The 21,164-nt window shown below is 43.8% G+C and overlaps 1 protein-coding gene across 1 annotated transcript in view; it reads left to right on the top strand.

Moving 5' to 3' along the window:
- patj (PATJ crumbs cell polarity complex component) overlaps window positions 1–21,164 on the top strand; it is a 446,032-nt gene that overhangs the window by 398,168 nt on the left and 26,700 nt on the right. The window contains exon 41 of the mRNA XM_070888230.1: window positions 6,932–7,036. Within this exon, the coding sequence (XP_070744331.1) occupies window positions 6,932–7,036 (105 nt within the window). The remainder of the gene's footprint in view (window positions 1–6,931; window positions 7,037–21,164) is intronic.

Genomic DNA, 21,164 nt, shown 5'->3' with positions numbered 1-21,164 from the left:
AATTGCTGGGCAGACGGTGGGCAATTAGGCCAACCCTGCACCAGCAAGGAATATTGCCCTGTTGGTGCGGATCATCTGTCATGGTGTACCTTGACAGATCTCAAGTTCAGAATTTAGCAAAGGCTACTCTGAGTACACCGTCATACCCACCACAAAATCTGCCCCATAAGTTCTTGCCTCGAAGTAATGAAATCACGTTAGAGAAGATGTGTAGACAAATGCCTGGAGGTCTAAATTTCTGGAAAAGCAGGCAAATCCCAGCATGACATTTCACAGTTTCCCTCTTATCTCTCCAGTTTAAACACAATTAAGAAAGTTAATTGTTTGTACCCTTGCAACTACCGTCGAAATGTCCCTTCACCTGTACTTTCTAAAGAAATAGAAGACATGCAGTTGTTGCTAACTCTCAGATCACCTTAAATGTTTTGGTCTATCCATGATTAACTGGTTTTCAGCATGCCTATTCCACCGATGATCTTGTTGCATATGTTGCATATCTCTGCTCTGCTCTTAAACACTTGGTGAATCATTTGGACATCTCCAAAGGCTCAGACAGGATTCAGCATAGTGCACTTGGAAGCAATTTACAATCATATAGTCTCCCGTCAAAGTTATGGTAATTGCAATCTAGTTACCTTAAGTCTTTCTATTTGTGCTCGAACAATGGCTCATCCTCTAGCTTTTTTTCTGTTTATAGAATAATTCTGCTCTCCCATTCTACTTTTCTTCACAGTAGTGACTTCCTACACTCATTATCCATCCCTCTTTTGCTGATGAATCTGCGGGTTCATCAACTCCCTTCAAATTGCTGGCGAAATCTCATTATTGCTTTGAGTATAATGCGCTAGTGGATTACAATGCTATCAATATAGATGAGAATCGACCTGTGAGTGTAAGACAGGAATAAGCATAAGAACTGATATAGGGCATAATTAAACCATACAATTAAATATTTTGGGATATGGACATCAACAGACAACAGGTGGCGTCCTTGACCTGGTATTAAACCACATCACAGAAATCAACACATCTGCACATTTTGTTTTTAAAAATAAAAGGACTGTATTTGATCCAATTAAAATTTAATGCAGTTTTTTTCAGTGGTGAATAACACATTTGGCCATAATTAATGTTCTTCTACGCGCAGCCCAAAGTTAGCTAATTATCCATTATTTGGTTGTTTTATACCTTCTATCCAATTAGCTTGGCAGCAGGTTTCTGAAAAATGATACCTGAGCCTGCCTATCATAACAAATTGAACAGAATTTTCATTTTTGAGTGTATTTTTCTCCACCTTTACCACGCGCTATCTGCACTCAAAATGGCTTACTGCCGACCTATTCCCAGACCCCTCATAATGCCTTGCTGGAACTGTCACAAAGAGGTGCCAAAGGATGATTCTTCTTATTTTCTCTCCCTCCCTGTGGGGAAATGTCAGGCTCAGTGTCTCTGCAGTGCTGAAATAGCAGATTCTCTACTGTCAAGTTAAAAAGATATTTAGTTTGAAAGTAACGTAAGCTGAATAAGAAATTTGAAGACCATGTTTTCCATTACTTTACACAGATTACATGTAATCATCAAGTGCTGAATATTATGAAATCAAATAAGGTCCTTTAGCAGCATTTTGAGAATCAAATCTCAAGTCCTCAGCAGTCACTAATCTCCCATTTTACAACTTTGTCAGATGTCAATGGAGCACCTTGTGGTGACAGAACTTGACGAGAGGATGAAAATCTGTCAACACATAAGAATTAGGAACAGGAGAAGGCCATCTAGCCCCTCGAGCCTGCTCCGCCACTCAAAAAGATCATGGCTGATCTGGCCGTGGACTCAGCTCCACTTACCCGCCCGCTCCCCATAACCCTTAATTCCCTTATTGGTTAAAAATCTATCTATCTGTGATTTGAATACATTCAATGAGCTAGCCTCAACTGCTTCCCTGGGCAGAGAATTCCACAGATTCACAACCCTCTGCGAGAAGAAATTCCTTCTCAACTCGGTTTTAAATTGGCTCCCCCGTATTTTGAGGCTGTGCCCCCTAATTCTAATCTCCCCGACCAGTGGAAACAACCTCTATCTTGTCTATCCCTTTCATTATTTTAAATGTTTCTATATGATCACCCCTCATCCTTCTGAACTCCAACGAGTAAAGACCCAGTCTACTCAATCTATCATCATCATGTAACCCCCTCATCTCCGGAATCAGCCTAGTGAATCGTCTCTGTACCCCCTCCAAAGCTTAGTATATCCTTCCTTAAGTAAGGTGACCAAAACTGCACGCAGTACTCCAGGTGCGGCCTCACCAATACCCTGTACAGTTGCAGCAGGACCTCCCTGCTTTTGTACTCCATCCCTCTCGCAATGAAGGCCAACATTCCATTCGCCTTCCTGATTACCTGCTGCACCTGCAAACTAACTTTTTGGGATTCGTGCACAAGGACCCCCAGGTCCCTCTGCATCGCAGAATGTTGTAATTTCTCCCCATTCAAATAATATTCCCTTTTACTGTTTTTTTTTTTCCCAAGGTGGATGACCTCACATTTTCCGATATTATATTTCATCTGCCAAACATTAGCCCATTCGCTTAACCTATCTAAATCTCTTTGCAGCCTCTCTGTGTCCTCTACACAACCTGCTTTCCCACTAATCTTTGTGTCATCTGTAAATTTTGTTACACTACACTCTGTCCCCTCTTCCAGGTCATCTATCTATATTGTAAACAGTTGTGGTCCCAGCACCGATCCCTGTGGCACACCACTAACCACCGATTACCAACCCGAAAAGAACCCATTTATCCCGACTCTGCTTTCTGTTAGCCAGCCAATTCTCGATTCATGCTAATACATTTCCTCTGACTCCGCGTACCTTTATCTTCTGCAGTAACCTTTTGTGTGGCACCTTATCGAATGCCTTTTGGAAATCTAAATTCGCCACATCCATCGGTACATCTCTATCCACCATGCTCATTATATCCTCAAAGAATTCCAGTAAATTAGTTAAACATGATTTCCCCTTCATGAATCCATGTTGCGTCTGCTTGATTGCACTATTCCTATCTAGATGTCCCGCTATTTCTTCCTTAATGATAGCTTCAAGCATTTTCCCCATTACAGATGTTAAACTAACCGGCCTATAGTTACCTGCCTTTTGTCTGCCCCCTTTTTTAAACAGAGGCGTTACATTAGCTGCTTTCCAATCCGCTGGTACCTCCCCAGAGTCCAGAGAATTTTGGTAGATTATAACAAATGCATCTGCTATAACTTCCGCCATCTCTTTTAATACCCTGGGATGCATTTCATCAGGACCAGGGGACTTGTCTACCTTGCGTCCCATTAGCCTGTCCAGCACTACCCCCCTAGTGATAGTGATTGTCTCAAGGTCCTCCCTTCCCACATTGCCAAGACCAGCAATTTTTGGCATGGTTTTTGTGTCTTCCACTGTGAAGACCGAAGCCAAATAATTGTTTAAGGTCTCAGCCATTTCCATATTTCCCATTATTAAATCCCCCTTCTCATCTTCTAAGGGACCAACATTTACTTTAGTCACTCTCTTCCGTTTTATATATCGGTAAAAGCTTTTACTATCTGTGTGTATGTTTTGCACAGGTTTACTTTTGTAATCGCTCTTTCCTCTCTTTCCTTTCTTGCTTTCTTAGTCATTCTTTGCTGCCACTAACCTTGGCCACCTTATACGCATTGGTTTTTAATTTGATACTTTATTTCCTTGGTTATCCACGGCTGGTTATCCCTTCTCTTACCGCCCTTCTTTTTCACTGGAATATATTTTTGTTGAGCATTATGAAAGAGCTCCTTAAAACTCCTCCACTGTTCCTCAATTGTGCCACCGTTTAGTCTGTGTTTCCAGTCTACTTTAGCCAACTCTGCCCTCATCCCACTGTAGTCCCCTTTGTTTAAGCATAGTACGCTCGTTTGAGCCACTACTTCCTCACCCTCAATCTGTATTACAAATTCAACCATACTGTGATCACTCATTCCGAGAGGATCTTTTAGTAGGAGATCGTTTATTATTCCTGTCTCATTACACAGGACCAGATCTAAGATAGCTTGCTCCCTTGTAGGTTCTGTAACATACTGTTCTAAGAAACAATCCCGTATGCATTCTATGAATTCCTCCTCAAGGCTACCCCGTGCGATTTGATTTGACCAATCGATATGTAGGTTAAGATCCCCCATGATTACTGCCGTTCCTTTTTCACATGCCTCCATTATTCCCTTGATTATTGTCCGCCCCACCGTGAAGTTATTATTTGGGGGCCTATAAACTATGCTCACCAGTGACTTTTTCCCCTTACTATCTCTAATCTCCACCCACAGTGATTCAACATTTTGTTCATTAGAGCCAATATCGTCTCTCACAACTGCCCTGATATCATCCTTTATTAACAGAGCTACCCCACCTCCTTTCCCCCCTTGTCTATCTTTCCGAATTATCAGATACCCCTGTATGTTTAATTCCCAGTCTTGGCCACCCTGCAACCACGTTTCTGTAATGGCCACCAAATCATACCCATTTGTAATGATTTGTGCCGTCAACATATCGTACCCATGCAGCCTAGATACGTGTGTAAACTGTGTTTCTGCCACACTTTCAACACATTTATGGTGGCAGAACTGGAGCAGCTCCGGTGAAATTCCCAGCCAATATTTTGGGTGTCTTTAGGCTGGACGACTCCACCAGTAGAACAAAATGGACAAGTCTGGGCATGGCCAAGAATGTAAAGGATGGGCCGGGGGAGTGGATGGGTGGTGGCAAAGAGCTACATTAAGGGCTAGAATTTGATCAAAAACTGCTACCGCTGGATTGCCGTTCAAAAAACCGAAAGATTATTCAATTAAGGCCGGCAGAATATTGATCAAAAAATGGAAAAAATCCTGCCCAGCGTGAAAAATCGGTCTTACATGCGGATTCTCAGTGGAAAACGCAATCCTGGTCAAATTGGGCGGTACTTACTCAAAATTTAGTGCCAAGGCTGCGAGTTGGGCCTAGGGAAGGGGGAAACACACACACTATTTTTCCAAAAATCAGAAAACATTCACAGGACCCTTCTGCACTGAGTCGCTGCAAAATAATTTTTTTTTTAAACTTTCACTTCCTTTTTTTGCAGGGTTTCTTACCTACCGCTGATCAAAGGGCTGCTCCTGCTGGTTTCTCGTGGGCAGTATTTTTTCCCTCAGCTACGGAACACCACTACCACCACACTCGGGCGTGGCATTTTTTCAGTCTTCCACGCCAGCTGTCCATTCCCCAGCGGTATTTCAAAACCGCCGGCAGAACACTTTGTCAAAACATGCACTGGGCGGTTTTCAACAAAAAAAAACAGGGATACCGCCAAGAAACCGGGTGGAAATGGTGACCAAATTCCAGCCCAAAGAGTTCAAATCAACAACTACTTTCAGGAAGAGGCAGCTGATGGCTGTTGTTTATAAAAAAAAAATGACATTATTTTCCTGAATTGTGTAAATCTGATGTCATACAAAAATACTATGGGCTATCCTAGCACATTACAACATAAGGCATAGGAGCAGGAGTAGACCTTTCGACCCTTAGACCCTGCTCTGCCAATCAGTGAGATCATGGCTGATCTTTTGACCTCCGCTCCACATGCTCGCACTATCCCCATATCCCTTGATTATAATGTTAACACAGTGGAAGTTGGTAAATATCAGAACTCATTCTAGAAAAGTTTTGTAGGTTGATTTTCCTCTTTGGCCCCTGCTGGCCAGCCAACAAGTGCAGTGTAAGGGGAACAATGCCCACTGTTTTCCTGACCCAAGTCATTTAGGTCCGATGACATTCCCGGGACAGACTTGCCACCCACCCCACCACAGGCCCTGCATTGGGATGGGGTGGGTGTGGGATGGGCAGGGACAGGAGTGTAGCTGCAAGCCTAAGAAGCTTGCAACTGCGCTTCTGAAGTGCAGCATCCAGAAGGGCCTGTTGAATAAAGATCCTCTGGGGCGAGGAAATATACGAAAACTGTCAGTACCTTTTAGTTCCCATTCATCTTAATACTGCCCCTGAAACCTCCGCAGACTGTCCGGTCTGCAGAGAGTCCCAGTTTCAGCCCAAATGGCAGGCTTTGGGGCCTAATAGACTGACGAGAAAAGTGAGGCAGGAAGCCAGAAATGTCCCCTCCTGCCTCATTGCACTGAGCCAGCACCTTTTGCAAGTGCTGCCCCAGTATTGCCCAGAAAGGTAATCCCTGGTCCGTGTAGTGGGGGCTGGGGACAGGGACCTGCTGCAATGGGTCTCTGCCACTCAATTCCTTTTTGTTGATTGCTCAGTTCCCAGGCGCACTGAAGAGGAAAAACTCTTGTTTGTTTTTAAATGTTCAAAAATATATATTCAACTGTGGGTATTTGCTTCTCTGGAGGTTCAGCAGTGACTGAAATTGTACAATTACAGAGCCTGCCATACATTATTGTTGTGGCCAAGTGCTAAAGTAGTGAGTGAGCAGTGATCACACCGGCCAATTCAGCTGTATGCAGATTTTGACTAATTTCTACACAATTACAATGATCTTTATGGGTTAAAACGATTCATTAGATTTCATTGCTGATAGAATCCGATGTTCAGAGCAATTTATTTTACATTGAGGCTGAGGGACCAATTTTCCCAACGCGCACTCACCAGCACGAAGCCTTGCCTGCTGGGAGTGACTTTGGGGAATTATTGGTGTGTCCCTCCCAATGTTTTCCTGATGCGGCTCACAATACACTGTGCCATGAGCGACATTCAGAAAATCATCTCTTTAATGTTGATGAATAATTACAACAAAACTCTTTAACAAATTGGTATTTTTATCCAAATAAAAATGTGCAATATACTGTTTTCCAGTAGTGTAAGTGTTAACTTGCTATTTTAAATTAATTTCCCTTGCAATTAATCAGCTTTTTTTTTTTACTATTAGGTTGGGGATCGGATTGTCAGCATTAATGGCCAACCCCTGGATGGACTGTCTCATGCAGAAGCCGTTAATCTGTTGAAGAATGCCTACGGAAGCATTATCCTTCAGGTACTGAGATAATGGCACCAACAGCTGCATGCAGCAGATAACTCCCATTCAAAGCAGTAGAGTATTGCTGGCAAACATTACCACGTCAAAGAGGGGATAAGGATTCTCGTCTGTGTGGACCGCACAGGATTTGGCAATGTTTAGATCTGTTGGTATCTAGATATTTCACTGCCACCCACATGACTATTCTAATGATCATGTGCACACTTGTATGAATTCTAACAAGTGTAACCATGGCACTTGAACAATAATGCCTTTTGCCCCTAAGATGCGTTCTTCTGGCTTTTCTATAATGTCTTGTACTTTCCATCAAAACGTCAACACAATAGCAGCAGAGCTCTTGCTTTAATGATTGAAACACAAACACAGCAAAGATGACAAATGTGGTTGTATAGTTGTGATGCTTTTAATGTACATAGTATGTCTTATAATAAAATAGATTAGAAATGCAAAAGAAATTCCCCTGGAATCTCTCAAACCCATTATTGATGTTGCATCCTTATTTTTGCTTGTCAAAACTGTGCCGATAACAGCTGTACTTTAAAATACCAGAGCTCATTTCAGTCCCTGGTTTCAAGCTCCATTAATTCCAATTGTATTTTCCTTAAAGTTTGAATAGTTAGATATTACATCAAGTACCAATACAAACATATGCTGGGCTCAATCTAACAACTTTTTAATAAATTAATGTTGCTGTCCATGAGACATGCATGTGCGATTTTGTAGCTGAAGCAATGGCAAATGCAATTATGGAGCTCCTAGAAAAGCAAACAAATTATAATACCACCTAAATTTGTGTTTTAATGTTTATGCCCTCCCAGTAAAGCTTACGCCAAGTAAATCAAGAATATAGAGAGTGCCGTGAGATTTCACATATTATGAACTTTCTATTCCTATCCCTATCCATCCAAATGTCATCTTTCTCTAATGAAACCGGAGACATCTGCCACATCACCCTACCTTCCGGCCACGAATGCTTTGCTTTCCCAGGTATCTCAATTCATCAACTTTTTCATGGAAAACACAGCAACAGAATAGAGCTCTACACTTCGTCTGTCTGGATTTCTCACGGTGCAGGACATTATTGATGGCACATATGTGGCCATACTAGTTTCTACCTCCAATGTCAACCCTTTCATGAACAGAAAGAAGTTCCATCCCATCAATGTTCACCTTGGTTCTGACCATAGGTACCGAATCATGCCCATTCGGTTACCCTGGTAGTTACAATGATTCCTTTATTTTGTGCAATCCATGGTTCCACCATTATTTGAAGAACCAGGAAGACTGGATGGATGGCTGCTGGGGTCAAGGCTACTCACTGCAGAAGTGGCTGCTCACCAAATTGATGTACTTGAAAACAAGAGGGGAAGAGCAATATAGTGAAGTGGACACACCAGGATCTGGGTCAAGCATCTTGAAACAGGTTCAGGTGCTTAAACTGATCAAGCGGAGGGGGCTGGTGGGGAGTCAGCGGGGGGGGGGATGGGGGGGGGGGGGGGAAGGTGGAGGAGTGCTACAGTACAGCCTGACAGATAGAAAATGATTGTAGCCTTCTGCATTATACACAACTTCACCATCTAAAGTGGCCTTGCCATGAAGCAGGTTGAGGAAGAAATGCAGAAGCAAACATTTGTAGAAGTTGATCCCAATCAAAAGCCAGAAGACATGTGTGCCAATACAAGCAGCTGATCAGCCAGAGTGATGAGGCAGTGTCTCAAGCAGATACTTTCACCTAACTGCATGAACAGTCAGTTCCACATGTGATCAATACCCTCGCCACTTAAAGTATTAACCCCAGTGCTCTGAGCATAAAGCAAGATTTCTGAATGCAACAGTATTTCTGTCTAACAATCTAAATCTGCCTTATCATAAAAGGACTGTCAGAACACAATGGAGTATGAATAATCCCAAGTCCCATTTATCCAAACTTTGTGAGAGAGGAGTGTTCGGTGTATTTAACTCCACTGCTTCCCTTTTGTAACATTGTATGTTGTGTGTCTTATACTTCCTAACAATGGGAGGAAGAAGTGAGTTGGTTGGTTATTTGTGTGTAAGTGTCCATTTGTAAGATTGGAGCTGGCCCAGTAATTCCTTGATGTGCCACTGCAGGTGGCCCTGCAAGGAAAGATACCATGAGTATTGATGCAGTCGTTGCCTGGGCCTGTGGCGTATTTGGGTGAGACAGCTGGATGTTTCAGATGCAGCATCACAATCAGAGACATCTTCTACATTGGTGCTCGTTCCTCTTCATGTGTGCTGTATGCTTCACCAAATCTTTTACAAATAACTAATTGACTATGCCTCCCCCTTCCAAAATCTGGAGTGAATGTATCTGGGATGGTGTTTTTACTGTTTGAGTGAATGACACAGGGTGCTGTAAGGTGCTCAGTTGAGACTGCACATTGAGTTCTGACGTCCTTCCTCTTGAATACAGCATGTTTGAGTATGTTTACATTAAGCCACCCATTGAAACAGAGCTTCACATGGCAAAGCATTATAATGGTGTGGATCTTGCTGTGAATGGCGAAGCAGTGGCATTTTCCATCACGTCGCATACAATGGCCTGCAGCCTTTTAGCGGTCTTGTCGGCGGAGACTTCCAGTCATCTGCCGTCTGTTTGAATTTGGCGCCCTCTACAGGAGATCTGTTGTGTCTGGGAGCAGGTCAAGCAGCTGACGAATTGACAAATCCTTAGAGACACGCAGACTGCAAAGCAGGTAATAAAAAATAGGAAATATAAATTACATTTTAAATCATTGTACAGGAAGCAAAATAAAGATTGAGACATACACATGGGATTAAGGGAGAAGCATTAAATAGAAAAACAGAAAAAATTATTTTTTTAAATATCTGCAACATTAATTTTCTTCTAAGGGAATGAGACTCCATGCTTATAAAATTTAAATTTGAGGGCCAGAGAGATTGTTCAGCAATACATATATTACTTATTATGCTGTTAAGAACTCAGTTGCTCCTGATTCTACAAGCTCTAACTTTTCCATCTGTCTTTAGAGCAAGAATAGTGGGTAATTAGCCCAAGTTCATGCCATAACATTGATCTCTGTGCAGATTCTGTCGGTGAAGACTGCAACAATGCAGCCTATGGAGGAGAAGGGTATCACTGACAGCAACTTCCTGATTTCTACATTTAACTGCGCATGTGTGGATGCCAGAAGTTGCTGTCAGTTTTACCCTGTAATAACAGTAAGCTCTGCCAGCATTGCCATTAATAGTACAGCAAAATCCTGGCCAAAGTGTTGGACTGGAAACCTGCAGTTTTTGTATGTGTGAGGGAGGACGTAAGTGAATAAATAAGGAGAGAAATAACAAAGGTATAAATGATACTAGCTATGAGCCCAGGAAAGGCCTGAAATCTCACCCTCCCTTATTCCCTTATTCCTTTTGTTGCCTCCACACCCAGAATCTTCAGGCTCCTCTCCTCATAAGGAGTCCAAGACCACAACTTGTTTTGAAGCAGCCAAGGTATGCCATTCTCCTGTAAGCAGATAGAACAGGGACAGATGTTGCAATAAGAATTAGGAGAGATTGTTTAACCTGAATATCCAAATAAGCAGCCATTTTGAGTGTGTTGCAGCTACTTGATATTTGTTACTTGCTACATTTCGTGGGCCTCAAAACAAAATGTGTTGTAAACACAGCAATGCTGAGTGCTGTGATAAAGCAAGGTTATGGCTGTACATTGGAAAAGTCGATGAAGAGTTGCTAGAGAACAAGGCATTGCCTTCGTGAAGCTGCATCAAGCGATTGAAGTGCTATTAAAGTGCCTTATAAAGTAACAGTGTTACATTATGCAAGTTGAATATACTTATCTTGGCAACATTGCGTAGCTCAAAAAAACTTCTTCGTCACTTACTCACGAGTTCAGGCCACAGATTGAATAGTATTAACTTTCTCGACCACAACAACAGCTTGCATTTATATAGTGTCCTTAACATAGTAAAACATCTCAAGGCGCTTTACAGGAGCGTTATCAAACAAAATTTGACACTGAACCACATAAGGAGATATTGGGGCAGATGACCAAAGGCTTGGTTAAAAGGTAGGTTTTAAGGAACGTCTTAAAGGAGAAAAGAGAGGGAGATAGGCGAAGAGGTTTAGGGAGGGAATTCCAGATCTTAGGGCCTCGGCAGGTGAAGGCCTGGCCACCAATGGAGGAGCGGTTAAAATTGGGGATGCACAAGAGGCCAGAATTAGGAGTGCAGATACTTCAGAGGGTTGTTGGGCTGGAGGAGGTTACAGAGTAAGTGAGTGGCAAGGCCATGGAGGGGCAAGGCTGCTCTAGCAACATTTGATTATAGAGTGACTCTCTGTTCCAAAAAGATCCACTCTTCTCTATTGCACCTGATTGGAGAGAGAGAGAAGAGGATGGGAATAGGTAAGGAAGAGAGAGAGAAGAATTGTAAAGAAGGAAAGCGATATGTCGAGGTGGAAAGAGGAGGGGACCAGGGTTGAGGAGCAGGGGGAAAGGGGATGGTAGAGAGGAAGATGGAAAGAGGTGGAAGATAGATGCAGATGCTCATCTTAACTCGTCCATCCATGAAGGCTGTATATTTATATTTTGATCACACTTTGTTCGAAGAACATCTCCTTTCCACTGCTGCCAAATTCTCCCCAGCACTACCAGTGTATTATCCAACTGAACATTGCCACTCTTACCAAAGAATCAACTGGCACTAAACTTTAGCCAACATTTGGACGGTGCTAAGCAGAACTTTCACATGTGTGGAATCTTGCATGCACAGAACTTTTCCCTTGCTACAGAGTGGTATGCCAGCATGGTCCTCTAAGCAGGGACTAGGTTCAAATTGATATCCATAGTGTCACACCCTTAACATTACTTAATAAGAAAGATAAATAGTTGTGGGGAAAAATATACATTTTGCACATTACTGAAACTCTTGGTGAAGAAGGAGCCCAATTATATCAGAGTATTACCATAAGGTTACATGAACAAAGCTGCAGAGAAGCCTAAATGTAATGTTTCCACAGGTCTTTCGAGCAAAGTTACAATTTTACAGGACTTTAATCAGGAGTGTTTGTGCAGCATTTAAAATTTTTCTACAATTGTTCTGAAGTGTATGTATTGCACAGATAATCCACAGCAGCTTGTCATCAGTTAACGACATGTATTTGTTATCAGCTTTTTAGCCATATCCTAAACCAGAAGGTCAGATAATTGCATTCATTCATGCAAATGACAAGAATGTTGGTTGATTATCTGCCTGTCTTCAATAGGATGTTAAGAGTTTAAAAATGCTGTTTGTTAACTAAAGATTAGGGTCTCTAGGGAGCAATTACCACTCTCTAAACCCAGTGTCTGTAGCTTGCTTGCTCATTGCATGATTTAATCTGTTTGTATGGCAGGTGTAGTAATGAGATAAGGAAAGGCTGAGGGTGTTTGTTGACTGTGTTGTGTACAAACCACAGCAGATCTGCTAATAGGGACTGCTTCATCCATTGGGATGCATTTTTACCCTTTACATACTAATTTTTTTCTCTACAGTCTATTGCACAGCCATTCTCTTGGGGTTCGTGTTTCAGGAATCAAAACTGAAAGCAAAAAATAAATAAAATATTTCTCAATTAACCCCTTCAATGTTAATTGCATTTATTTGATTGTTACAATATCAAATTTGTGTTAATATTTGATTTCCATATTTTGCATGAATAATTTTTTTTAAACTGCACAGAACAAAATGTGAATCCTGTGGAAAAATTGCTGATATCAATTCAGGAAGACCAAAGCCATTGTTTTCAGCACTTGCCATAATCATCATCGTCATAGGCAGTCCCTCGAAATCGAGGAAGACTTGCTAAAAGTGAGTTTTCAGGTGACTGTACAGTCCAATACGGGAATTGCAGTCTCCGTCACAAGTGGGACAGACAGTCGTTGAAGGAAAGAGTGGGTGGGACTGGTTTGCCGCACGCTCCTTCCACTGCCTGTGCTTGTTTTCTGCATGGTCTTGGCGACGAGACTCGAGGTACTCAGTGCCCTCCCGGATGCTCTTCCTCCACTTACGCGGTCTTTGGCCAGGGATTGCCAGGTGTCGGTGGGGATGTTGCACTTTATCAAGGAGGCTTTGAGGGTGTCTTTGAAACATTTCCTCTGCCCGCCTGGGGCTCGCTTGCCATGTTGGAGTTCTGAGTAGAACGCTTGCTTTGGGAATCTTGTGTCGGGCATGCGGACAATGTGGCCCGCCCAACGGAGTTGATCGAGTGTGGTCAGTGTTTCGATGCTGGAGATGTTGGCCTGATTGAGAACATTGATGGTGTGTCTATCCTCCCAGAGGATTTGCAGGAGACATCGTTGGTGGTATTTGAGGTGTCTGCTGTATATAGTGGGAGACGCTTAGCTAATAAGAGGATAAATATATAATAAGAGGATTTGGAACAGGTCTGAACTCTGTCCTCCCTCTCCCAATTGGGTGGCGTCCTTCGGAGTCCCTTGGGCCAGCTCAGAGCCGGTCTCGGCAGCGACCTCGTAGTCCTTTCGGCCGGCGACCCAAACTGCAGAGGCGAGAGCAGCGACGGAGCCACTGTCGGGCACATGGCGCAGGTAATGGCAGCGGCCACTCTGGCTTCTCCCATGACCCTTCGAGAAGCTAAAATGGAGCAGGGCCCCAACGTGTCTCATCCCCTCCCCTCATCACACCTCAGATCTCCCCCCACCTCTCCTGAAGGCGCTGCTCAGAGCTGAACTTACAGCTCACATCTCATTGTAGGTAATTAGGGCCATACAGTAGAGCCTGATCTCCAGTTGTCTCTGACCCCCTTGCCACTGGACCAAGATCTTGCTCTGTTAAGCCCGTGTGGTAGCTGGTGTGCAACGGCCACCCCATGTTAAAAGAACTCATGTACACGCATCTTCCACCCTTCAAAATGAACTTCGGGACCTGGAATGTCAGGACCCTCATGGACAACCCCAACAGTGACAGACCGGAATGCCGCACTGGCATCGTTGCCTGGGAACTTGGATGCTTTGATGTTGACATCGATGCCCTAAGCGAGACCTGAAGACCAGCTCAAAGAACAAGGTGGAGGCTACACCACCTTCTGGAAAGGCAAACCAGAGAAAGAACGCCGCCTCCATGGAGTTGGTTTCGCCATCAAGAACTTGCCATAAACTCTGCTGCTGACTCGCTCCCTCCTCGTTCAGCCTGAGCCAGACTGGGTGAAACTTTGGTGTCATGTCCAAATCCCACAAGGCTCCATCACCAAGACCGCTTACTTCAATCTTGGCAAAATTGTCCACTTTTGCCCCACCTTAGGCCCTTTTTTTTTAATATTCGTTCATGGCTGTGTGCGTCGCTGGCAAGGCCAGCATTTATTGCCCATCCCTAATTGTCCTTGAGAAGGTGGTGCTGAGCTGCTGCCTTAAACCATTGTGGTATGTGGTGAATTAACTCTCGCAGTGCTGTTAGGGAGGGAATTCCAGGATTTTGACCCAGCGACAATGAAGGAGCGGTGATATATTTCCAAGTCAGGATAGTGTGTGACTTGGAAGGAAACTTGGAGGTAAAGGTGTTCCCATGTGCCTGCTACCCTTGGCCTTCTCGGTACTAGAGATTGTAGGTTTGGAAGTTGCTGTCAAAGAAGCCTTTGGCAAGTTGCTGCAATGCATCTTGTAGATGGGACATACTGCAGCCACGATGCACTGGTGGTAGAGGGAGTGAATGTATTAGGTGGTGGATGGTGTGCCAATCAAGCGGGCTGCTTTGCACATCAAGCGGGCTGCTTTGCCCTGGATGGTGTCGAGCTTCGAGTGTTGAAGCTGAAAGCATCCAGGCAAGTGGAGAGTATTCCATCACACCCTGACTTGTGTCTTGTAGATGGTGCAAAGGCTTTGGGGAGTCAGGAGGTGATACACTCACCGCAGTATTTATGTGGCTAGTCCAGTAAAGTTTCTGGTCAATGCTGACCCCCAGGATGTTGATGGTGGGGAATTCGGCAATGGTAATGCCATTGAATGTCAAGGGGCGGTGGTTAGACTCTCTTGTTGGAGATAGTCATTGCCTGGCACTTGTGTGGCGCGAATGTTACTTGCCACTTAACAGCCCAAGCCTGAATGTTGTCCAGGTCTTGCTGCACATAAGCATGGACTGCTTCATTATCTGAGGAGCTGCAAATGGAACTGAACACTGTGCCATCATCCGTGAACATCCCCACTTCTGACCTTATGATGGAGGGAAGGTCATCGATGAAGTAGCTGAAGATGGTTGGGCCTGGGACACTGCTCTGCAGAGCTCCTACTGCGATGGCCTGGGGCTGTGATGATTGGCCTCCAACAATCACAACCATCTTCCTTTGTGCTAGGTATGACCCTAGCCAGTGGTGAGCTTCCCCCTGATTCACATTGACTTCAATTTTACTGGGGCTCCTTGATGCCACACTCTGTCGAATGCTGCCTTGATGTCAAGGGCCATCACTTTTGCTTCACTTCAGTGCTTTTGGCCATATTTGGCCCAAGGCTGTGATGAGGCCTGGAGCCAAGCGGTTCCTGGTGGAACCCAAACTGAGCATCGGTGAGCAGGTTATTGGCGAGTATGTGCTGCTTGATAGCACTGATGACCACATCTTCCATCACTTTGCTGATGATTGAGTAGACTGATGGGGCAGTAATTGGCCGGATTGGATTTGTCCTGCTTTTTGTGGACAGGACATAACCTGGGCAGTTTTCCAATTGTTGGGTAGATGCCACTGTTGTAGCTGTGGAACAGCTTGCCTAGAGCCGTGACTAGTTCTGCAGTACAAATCTTCAGCATGACAGCCGGGATGTTATTGGGGCCCATAGCATTTGCTGTACCCAGTGCGCTCAGCGATTTCTTCATATGACATGGAGTGAATCGAATTGGCTGAAGACTGGCTTCTGTGATGGTGGGGATCTCAGAAGGAGGCCGATATGGATGATCACTCGGCACTTCTGACTGAAAATGGTTGCAAAAGCTTTAGCCTTGTCTTTTGCACTTGCATGCTGGGCTCCACCATCATTGAGGATGGGGATGCTCATGGAGCCTCCTCATCCTGTTAGTTGTTTAACTGTCCACCACCATTCATGACTGGATGTGGCAGGACTGCATAGCTGGGATATGATCCGTTGGTTGTGGGATCGCTTAGCTCTATCTATAGCGTGCTGCTTCCGCTCTTTAGTATGACTCTCTGGAGTTTGGAAGAATGAGCGGTGATTTCATTGAAAAATATAGGGGCTGAAATTCAGGTTCTCAGAGACCCATTAATGCCCCTTTGCGGCAGCCATTCCTAAAAATCGAATGGCCGCCACTTTCGGGTCAACAGGCCGCCCCAATCAAAATTCAGGAAGGGGATTTTTCGGCCTGGACCCCATCCCGCCAATATAGATGCACCGCCCAATTAAAATCAAATAAATACTTGCCTATCCATTTTCAGCTCGATCCGGCAATCTCTCGCCGCGCGTTGCCCCCGGCAGGGTTTTCTGCCGGTGCACTCTCTGAAAACTGTGCGGCCCGGCTGCGTGGCGGCCTTTAAAGGGGTGGACCCACTGCTGCGGCTGCAATTAAAGAATTTTTGCCAGCCGACTTGCCGATCGGCCAGCAAAATACTGCTCCCGGGTTAGGCTGGGCCACCAACGGGCAGCCTGTCACCTCCTCTTGGATGCCAGGCTGCTGGTCCAGCCGAAACCCTCCTTGGTGGCCCAGTGGCCAAAGTTTTAAAAAAGAAATGCTCGAATCTCTCCCCTTTAACGGAGGGGAGAGAGCATGGTGACGCACACACGCTGTGATGTCACCACATTGACAGCGGCGGACGGCCCAAATGATTACTTTTCAGCCAGTCAGCCTGGCTTTGAGTCTAAGGCCCGCCCCATTATGATCCATTTCCTGTAGGGCTTTGAAAAAAATTCAAAGTCCTGAAAATGGATCTACTCACCGCACCAAGTGTTCCAGCAATGAGTACCAGTTAAAAAATCATAGGTGTGCCAGTTTTCTGGTGCACCTGAATTTCGACTCCATGAGGTTCTGAGGGGGAGTGACAGAATAGATGCTGAGAGATGGCTTATTGTCCAAAACTAGGGGCTATGGTCTCTGGATAAAGGGTCAGCCTTTTAAGACTGAGGAGGAATTTCTTCACTCAGAGGGTTGCGAATCTTTTGGAATTCTCTGCCCTAGAGGGCTGTGGTTACTCTGTCATTAAGTATATTCAAAGCTGAAATAGATAGGTTTTTGGCCTCCTTAAATCTCTCTCTCTCTCTCTCTCTCTCTCTCTCTCTCTCTCTCTCTCTCTCTCCAAGATCCTCCTTAAACTCACTTCTTTGACCAAGCTTCCTGTCATCATCTTTCCTTTGGTTCAGTGTCCATTTTCCTTACATTTCTGTGAAGTACCTGGAATGATTTTCTACATTGAAGCTGCTAAATAAATGCAAGTTGTTGTTGAAGTTTGCATTCTAGCTGGTATTTATAAATTAAATTTAAAAATACAAAAACGCAAATATTGAGATAAATCAATTGTTTGCCAATGAGCAAATTTATTTATTTGTTTTTCAATTGCCTAGGTAAAAATTCTGCATGGAAATCTCCCATTGAGAGACAGTCAAGTTACAGCAGGATTATTTGATCAGTCTTTTGGAGGTTCTCTTATAAAAATGTTAGTGTTCCGGGGTCCAGAGTGCAAGCATTTTAACACCATTACCTTTATTATTCATCCTTGATCGTTCTTCAGGGACAGGCAGAATGTGACTTTAACCTTAATTGCATGAGTGATTTTTGTCAGAATAATAATCTTCACATGATCAAACTGAGTGTCAGCCAATTCTAACATTTTTTTCAGAGAACTGACAGCAATTACCCTCCAGGATTTCTAAGTCAAGTAGTTTATTATGTGCCTGATGCTTTTGGGTCAACAAACATAGAAACATAGAAAAACATAGAAAATAGGTGCAGGCGTCGGCCATTCGGCCCTTCGAGCCTGCACCACCTTTCAATAAGAATATTTGTGTTTGTGTGTACCTGTACATTAATAAGATTAAGTGATTCCCACTACTGGCCAGACACCATATCCATATCCGACTTCTGGAACTTACTCAAAGGCAAACTATTCCAAAAGCACTATGGTTTTAAACATAGAAACATAGAAAATAGGTGCAGGAGTAGGCCATTCAGCCCTTCGAGCCTGCACAGCCATTCAATGAGTTCATGGCTGAACATGCAACTTCAGTACCCCATTCCTGCTTTCTCACCATACCCCTTGATTCCCCTAGTAGTAAGGACTTCATCTAACTCCTTTTTGAATATATTTAGTGAATTGGCCTCAACAACTTTCTGTGGTGGAGAATTCCACAGGTTCACCACTCTCTGGGTGAAGAAATTCCTCCTCATCTCGGTCCTAAATGGCTTCCCCGTTATCCTTAGACTGTGTCCCCTGGTTCTGGACTTCCCCAACATTGGGAACATTCTTCCTGCATCTAACCTGTCTCACCCCGTCAGAATTTTAAACGTTTCTATGAGGTCCCCTCTCATTCTTCTGAACTCCAGTGAATACAAGCCCAGTTGATCCAGTTTTTCTTGATATGTCAGTCCCGCCATCCCGGGAATCAGTCTGGTGAACCTTCGCTGCACCCCCTCAATAGCAAGAATGTCCTTCCTCAGGTTAGGAGACCAAAACTGTACACAATACTCCAGATGTGGCCTCACCAAGGCCCTGTACAATTGTAGCAACACCTCCCTGCCCTTGTACTCAAATCCCCTCGCTATGATATGTTTGTGTATACTTTGATTCCATACCTCACTATTGACTGTTTCTATGGGACATAAAATGGAGAAGAAATTGAGTCGATTGCACCTGTTTAATACGGACACAAATTCCAACTTCGGGCACAAGCGTTTTGCACCCCAAAGTCATTCAACCCACTTTTGGCTCAGGCCACTTTTCAGACATTCCTGGTGCTCACCTAAAACCACTGTTGGGCTGCTCATTTACATATACGGGCTAGCCCACACTGCAATATGTGTGCACACTAGGTCCGTGCAGTAGAGCTGCTCTCCAGTCGTCTTGGTTAATCCTTGCCACTGGACCAAGACCTAGCTCTGTCAAGCCCGTGTGGTGGCTCGTGTGTAACGGCCACCACACGTTAAAAAAAAATCCATGCACAGGCATCTTCCACCCTTCAACATGTAGTTCGGGACCTGGAATATTAGGTCCTTCATCGAGGATCCCTTTTTGGCGTGGAAGCAAGTCATCCTCGATACGAGGGACCGCTTATAATGGAAGTCCTGTGTTGCCTATTCCCTGGGTTGGCACCTCATTTTTATGTATGCCTGGTGCTGCTCCAGGCATGCTCTTCTACACTCTTCATTGAACCAGGATTGGTCCCCTGGTTTGATGGTAATGGTAAAGTGAGGGATATGCCGGGCTATGAGGCTACACATTGTGGTGGAATACAATTCTGCTGCTGCTGATGGCCCACCGTGTCTCACGGATGTCCAGTTTTGAGCTAGTAGATCTGTTCTGAATCTATTCCATTCAACATGGTGGTAGTGCCACATAACACGATGGAGGGTGTTGTCCATGTGAAGATGGGACTTTATATCTGCACAAAGACTGTGCGGTGATCACTACAACCGCCACTGAAACCCTTATCCAAAGCGAAAATTTAAAAAGTCAAAGAATAAGGAGAAGGCAACCGATCAGGATAGCACTGGGGGAAATGAAAACCAGAGCGTGCCAGGAAGGGGCAGAATGTATAAACATAAAGGTGAATCAGAAAGTGGGGTCAAAGCAGGAAAATATGGTTTAAAAAAATTTAAAAGCTCTTTTTCTGAATGCCCGTAGCATTTGTAACAAAATGGATGCGTTGACAGCACAAATAGACACAAATGAGTATGATCTAATAGCCATTACAGAAATATTCAGGGTTTTTTGGCAATTCAGAAGGACAGACAGAAAGGAAAAGGAGGTGGGGTAGCACTGTTAATAAAGGACAAGATCAGTGCATTAGTGAGAAACTATATTGACTTAGAAGATCAAGTTGTTGAATCAGTTTGGGTGGAGATAAGGGGAAAAAGTCGCTGGTGGGCATAGTCTATAGGCCCCTAACAGTAGCTATGCTGTTGGATGGAGTATAAATCAGGAAATAATGGAGGCTTGTAATAAAGGAACAGAAATAATCATGGGCGATTTTAACCTTCATATTGATTGGACAAAGCAAATTGGCCAGGGTAGCCTTGAGGAAGAATTCATAGAGTGTATCCAGGATCGTTTCCTTGAATGTTGCGGAACCAACCAGAGAGCAGGCTATCTTAGATCTGGTACTGTGCAATGAGGCAGGATTAATAAATGATCTCGTAGTAAAAGATCCTCTGGGAATGAGTGACCATAATATGGTTGAATTTCAAATTCAGTTGGAGGATGAGAAAGTTGGTTCTCAAACGAGTGTCCTAAGCTTAAATAAAGGAGACTACAAAGGTATGAAGGCAGAGTTGGCTGAAGTGCACTGGGAAGATAGATTAAAGTATGGGATGGTTGATGAGCAATGGCAGACATTTAAGGAGATATTTCATAACTCGCAACAAAAATATATCTCAATGAGAAGGAAAGACTGTAAGAGAAGGGATAACCATCCATGGCTAACTAAGGAAATAAGGGATGGTATCAAATTGAAAACAAGGGCATACAATGTGGCCAAGACTAGTGGGAGGCCAGAGGATTAGGAAATTTTTAAAAGCCAGCAAAGAACGACGAAAAAAAATGATAATGAGAGGGAAGCTAGATTATGAAAGTAAACTACCACGAAATATAAAAACAGTAAGAGTTTCTACAGGTACATAAAAAGAAAAAGGGTGTCTAAAGTAAATGTTGGTCCCCTCGAGGATGAGACTGGGGAATTAATAATGGAGAACAGGGAAATGGCAGAGATGTTGAATGAATATTTTGTATCGGTCTTTATGGTAGAAGACATTAAAAACATCCCAATAGTAGATAATCAAGGGGCTATAGGGAGGGAAGAAGTTAATACAATCACTATCACTAATGAAGTAGTACTCGGTAAAATAATGGGACTAAAAGCAGACAAGTTCCCTGGACATGATAGCTTACATCCTAGGGACTTAAAAGAAGTGGCTGCAGGGATAGTGGATGC

This window comes from Pristiophorus japonicus, chromosome 8, assembly GCF_044704955.1.
Source record: "Pristiophorus japonicus isolate sPriJap1 chromosome 8, sPriJap1.hap1, whole genome shotgun sequence".
In the NCBI taxonomy this organism is placed as follows: domain Eukaryota; kingdom Metazoa; phylum Chordata; class Chondrichthyes; family Pristiophoridae; genus Pristiophorus; species Pristiophorus japonicus.
Note: the sequence above shows the minus strand (reverse complement) of the source record. Positions and strands in the feature narration are given on the sequence as shown.